Source organism: Cryptomeria japonica, chromosome 11 (genome assembly GCF_030272615.1).
Source record: "Cryptomeria japonica chromosome 11, Sugi_1.0, whole genome shotgun sequence".
Lineage (NCBI taxonomy): Eukaryota > Viridiplantae > Streptophyta > Pinopsida > Cupressales > Cupressaceae > Cryptomeria > Cryptomeria japonica.
This window is the reverse complement of record NC_081415.1, coordinates 199,799,818-199,805,817: the sequence shown is the minus strand read 5'-3', so window position 1 is coordinate 199,805,817 and position 6,000 is coordinate 199,799,818. Positions and strand designations below refer to the sequence as shown.

General features: G+C 34.3%; 1 protein-coding gene across 2 annotated transcripts in view; it reads left to right on the top strand.

Annotated features, from left to right (window-relative positions):
- The first annotated feature begins 1,637 nt into the window (after nt 1-1,637).
- Nucleotides 1,638-6,000, top strand: part of LOC131041246 (uncharacterized) — a 44,738-nt gene continuing 40,375 nt past the window's right edge. Inside the window, exon 1 of one of the 2 annotated variants that reach the window (XM_057974280.2) lies at nt 1,638-2,415. In XM_057974280.2, the coding sequence (XP_057830263.1) occupies nt 2,117-2,415 (299 nt within the window). In that variant the 5' untranslated portion in view covers nt 1,638-2,116. The remainder of the gene's footprint in view (nt 2,416-6,000) is intronic. The other variant, XM_057974273.2, reaches the window with a different exon arrangement.

Genomic DNA, 6,000 nt, shown 5'->3' with positions numbered 1-6,000 from the left:
TCACCTCATCAATCCTGTGTCTAGACCACATATGCTTATCACACATTGTCATTCTGGATGTTACACATGCTTATCACATGATATATTCACTATTATAACTTGTCACGATTATGTGCTCACATGTTTATTTATAAATGACATTTAATTTTATAAACTATGTTCCTCCATCAAGTCCTTGCAACACATGACTATGAGTGAATGAGGATAGTCATATATTGTCACTACCATTTATATGTTGAACTTTTAGGTAGTGTCAATGGTTTGAAACACTCGTAATTGTGAGTAGATGGAGCTTTAGCATGTTACACGCCTTGCACCCACCATTTGAATTATTGTCCAATGCTCACCAAGTCAAACACACCATTGCCATCTTATAAATATAGGCATATTTTTTCTTTTACATATTTCCTATTTTTTCACATTCCTTGGATAGTTAGCAAAGTCTTATTTTGTACCTAATTTTCACTGGTGAGACTTATGCTATTCATAACATGTTTTTTAGTTAGTTTATTCACATGGAGTGTGCCAACCAAAGGACAAACTTTCGTCATCACATCTAGTATTTTGATGTTTTAATATTTACTTTACATGTATGTTTGAGAGTGGGACATACTTTGAGATGCATAATTATTATAGTAGTCACATGTAGTTGAAAGTGGGGGCAAAGTATAATGGTAAAATTTGCATAACCATATCATTTCCCATTTAGTGTGCCCATTTTGAGGAAATGTCTTGGTACAAGTATGTATTGATGAATGACACAATTTTGTGCAAATTTGGGTTTAATCGCCCAACCTTTACTCATTCCCATCCACACATATTCCCATGCATTTAGCCCCCATCTTATCTTTGCACTCTCATATTTTGATACATTCGTCTCATCTTATATGAGCATTTATTATATTTTGTTACATTCACGTGCTTTTGAATCTTATGAAAAACACAAAAGGAGTCTATCTCAAGATCAAAGAAGTTTTATATAATACATTCACATGCTATGAAAAAAACAAAAAGTATCTATCTCAAGATCAAAGAAGTTTTTATATCTTAACATTAGCATAAAAGACTCTCATGATACCTAACATAAGAGACTCTCCAAATACTTCTTAACATCATTATGTTAAAAAATTATATATCATCAAAACTGTAAAAAAATTTAGAGACCACCAAAATTATAATTGTATGAATCAAATAGTAAAAAACAAAATTAAATTATACACAAACATCTCAAAATAAAAATTAATATCATAAAAAAATCAATAATATAATTGAAAATTTTAAATTCCATTCATTGATCACCTCTACACAACCAAATACACTCACCATCATTGAAAAACTAAACATGTTGTAACCTCCCATTTACTTTTGTCAGATCTTACCTCATAATTATCTGACTTATCATTTAAGAAGGCTAAATAATGTACAATTGGCAGATAGTTTATTTTCACATTAATAATTACCAAAACAATTCCAAACTCCATCGTACAACATGCCACGTCACTAAAACATAGTCATCACATTGACCACGTGGCAAACTCCGTATATAGGGTGCAACTTGCCACCTAAACCCTTGACTTATAGGTTGGGCTATGACCTTTTCACATTTCTCAACTAAGCAAGGAATCCCATATGACCTCATCTTTCGTAAATTTTCTTCATCACTCCCTAAAAATTTGCATCAAATACCTCACAAAACCTTAGAAAACTTGAGAGTTGTTGGATGAAGTTTTTGATAGATTCCTTGCTATTTTTTTCATTAAACTAATGCCTTGAAAAATATAACTGACAGTCACAAATCTTTCCTTTTTCCATGTGGATTGAATGTTCCAAAATTCTTTTCTTGGGGATTATAATCATGTGGCTGTCCGCGTAATTGAGCCCCTATTTCCGCTTTTATGAGCAACAGCTTTTCATTTCGGAAGCAGCTTTTTCTTTATCCACTCCAATCTCACTGGACTTCATATGGAAATTTCATAGCTTTAATTCGTGTGCATGGATCCGGTGCCAATTTGGGATTGATTTTATATCAAGTTAATGATTTGGGTGTGGGCGAAATTCAGATTTCCAACTTGGGTTCTGTTCTAATCAAGCAAAAGAGCTCATAGGATTCATATCCATGGCTAGTGGTAATTCTATTGAGAACAGGATTATGGCGCCGCCTCCTGTTTTCTTGTCCAGTTTGAATGAAGTCCTGAAGAACAGGCAGCAGCAACAGCAGAAGAAGGAACCGGTAGGTTGTGATGACAGTGGAAAAATAGTTGCTGGTGGAGATGCAGTGAGTAAGAAGGAGGAGGATTTGAGGCCTAGCGTGCTTGTTACCAGCGGGGATGGTATTGGTGCTTCTGGCCTTAGATACCTGGTTGAGGCCCTTGTCAATGGAGGAAGATGCAATGTGAATGTTTGTGCTCCTGATGAGTGAGTCATCTATGCCTTACCCCTTTTCTTGTTCTTTTTGGATTTAAAAAAGAACATTAAATAGTGTTTACTGAACGCCACAGTAGAAAGAAGCTGTTTAAAGGGATGGTTGAAATCAAATCTGGTAAACATGTTCTCTACCCACTTATTGCTCTGCTTGGATTGGGAAAAAATATTAAAGTGGATGATTGAAATCCATTCTGTAAGGTGAGTTCTCTATCTATTTTTGCTCTTCAGGGATTTGAAAATGGACAACAAGAAGTATGTACTTAGGGCCAGTGTAGAAACACGGTATTTACAGGGAATATGGTCGTTCTGATGCAAGTTATGGTCACTGTGGGCCGATAAACATAATACATTTTTTTTCAGAAAAAAACTATCAGATTTTATGTACTTAAGATCACGGTAGCAAGGAACTATATTTGGGGATATATGGAATCCAATCAGCTCATTTCTTACATAAGATAAGGCCACTGTGGCCTGAGAAAATATATTTTTTCAAAGTCTGAAAATATTCTAAGGGATGGGTCGAATCCAGTCTGTTTATGCCTGGCAAAGATTAAGTTAACTACGATATGATAACATAATGTATTTTATTTTCTGGCTGCAATGTTATTTTTGTTCGGCTGAGTGGTATCCCATCTGTCGTAAACTAAGGTTGCTGTGGTCTGTGAACATAAGGGAAAGGATCTGGTAGCTGAGCTCGCTATGCTTAGGGTCTGATAAGGAAATCATATGAATTCCAAATGATGTACGGAAAAGTGCAACTAATAAGATTACCTAATGTAAAAACTACTATTTTAGTCTAGTGTACTCAATTAGTGGGGAAAAAGTACATTTGAATTAAATTGCTTTAGCATATTTCAAAATACACTAAAAGACTCAAAAAATTAAGGTGTTCCTTAACTTGTGAATATCGCTTTCAATTGTTATTCATCTTATGTGTATTTTATGTTTGGATCTTGTGTACTATTATTCAGTACATGTTGTTCTATAAAATAAGATTACTACAACTTTTAGTCGGACCTCATTTTAAAAATTGGCTACTAATATCAACACATCCCATCCTTTTTACTTCAAATTCTGAAGATATTGTGGTAGGTTACAATCTTATGGCCTTTTGTGTGACATAAATTAAGATCATTTTAGTCTTAGAACACAATGTGCTTTTTTGCTCTTGAATGTTTCTTTGAATTGGACTAAATGTAAGTATCTCCTATTTTTGGCTGTTTTTGAATCAGAAAGAAACTTCATGATTGTGCTTTGGGTCATACCAATAAGATGTATATTTAGGGATGTTTGAAATCCAATCTGGTCATGTATGACATTAATTAAAGTTACCGTAGCATTAGAACTCGGTGCTCTCCTTTTTTCTTTTTATTTCTTAATATTACTGTGATCTTAGGATGCAATCTTCTTTTATGTTTCATTCTCTGAATGTATTTGTAGAGATGAATAACATCCAATATGCATGCAGTACTCTGGGGATAGTTGAAATTTGAAACGCAATTTTGTTTAGGTCTAACATGAATCAAGCTCATTTTGGCAAGCGGGCCATGGTTTAGTTGCAAGGTGAAGTGATAGGCATGATAATGACCCAATTTCAAACAATGTGTGTCATGCTGGATGCGGCTGGGTTTAAATCCCAACCACATTTTACAGAATAGATGTTTTCTCAGTCAAACAGTATTCTAATCTTGATTGTGCATTCCTGCACGCTTTGAGATATGGCAGGTGGATGTTTCTACTGTACTGATCAAAATAATGGCCCTTATTGTCTAAGAGCTTAATATAATTTCAAATTTGTAGGGATGGCTGAAGTCCCATCTACTTAGCTCTGACACAAATTAAGGTCTCTGAAGCCTGAAAATTTAATTTTTAGCTTCAGAAGATTTTGAGCTTAGCTTATGTATACTTTGGGGCTAATTTTATCATAAAATAAAGTATTCTTCGTACTAATATCCTCCTGGTTTACCTATGCAAGGTCAATCACACGAACAATTGATTAGATACACTCCTCTACATAACCTTGAGGTAAGAAGCTCCTATAGAGACTTGATCAGGCTTCACACCAACGTTGTTTTTCACTAGGATCATTGCGATCTTGTTAGATGTCCCTGTATAATATGTTAGTTACCCTTAGGTAATTATTTGAGTTATCATGGACATTATTTTGCCTTGCTATTTTATTCTTTACTTCATCTCTTTCCGTATATTCGCCTTAGTCTTTTTTGCATCGTTTTCTCATGAATCTAAACCCAATAAGATGCTTTCATCCTCCCGCAATATCCTTCTATTTCGGGATAGAGAAAATAAAAAGAGTAAAGGTATGGCAAAGGAAAATAATAAATATTAAAAAAAAAATATTCGTCAATCAATGTATTAATCTGACTACCTGTTCTTTGTCCTCCTCAATATGTTTGGCATCTGCAATAATAAGATGATAATCTGACAAGTACAAGTCAGCAGCCACAATACCCTAATATTGTTTGTACAGTTGGTTCGTCTTACTTGTCTTCTTAACCATTAACTTCTTGGAATAAAAGTGTCCATGAATTATTTTGTCTATCTGAATCCCCATCTCTTTTCTCTGTATTCAACTGATCCAGCACTTATTCGTCCTCTTGCTTGTGTGCCCATGTACCCTCCTTTAGCTGATTGTTCCTCTATTTTTGATTCTGCTAGTAAGTGTTCCATTCCAAACTATCTTCTTCCTCACTCCCTATTTATTTCTTTGTTATTGTCTGCCTCTCTCTATTTTAGTACAATTTGTTTTGCTTGTTTATCTTGGTGGTGGCAATCTAAATCATGTGGACTGTAATCTTGTCTTGAATGTTTCTAACTTGCCTCTAGTTGACAATGTTCTAGGTTTCTCTGTTGCTTTAACAATGTTCTGAGGGAAGAATTTATGGTTGGTGGGGAGATTGTTGTTAGAGATTTGCCTTGGGATATGGCAGAGTCTGTAAGACAATCATGCTAAGATTCTTAGATCTGCTAAACTGCCATAGAGGACAATGCAGTCCACGGAAGTCCAAGTATGTTTCTTTTGAAACAGAATCTAGAGATGGTCGTTACTAAGGTGGACAGAAGCAATGTTCTAGTTGTCTTGGATAAGTTAGAATAACTTTCTAAACTAGAGGAACATCTTTAGAATAGTGGCAGCTATATTGGACTCAGCATTAACTCAATAAAGAAAATCATGAAGTAGATAAAGAGGGTTATAATTGTAGAAATTTAAGCAAAGATATGGAAGATTTTTTTGGTTCCAATTAAGAAAATAGCATAAAAAATCCATTGTCGAACCAAAATTACATAAAGAAGATGCCCTATTGAGATAGATTGTTGATACTTGTCTCTTTCCCACTTATCACTTCTCCATGTATTTCACTAATTAGTTGAAGCCTCTGGTTTATGATAGTTTCTCTTTTATCAAAAGATTGGATTATTTACAGATTTTGTGCAGGAAAAAATAAGTTTTGATGTTGATTCTCTTTTTACAAAATTCTGTTATCCCATGTTATCAACATTATTAAGGAAGAATCAATTGAGGAGACTTCAACATTGGCAGAAATCTGTTTTATATCT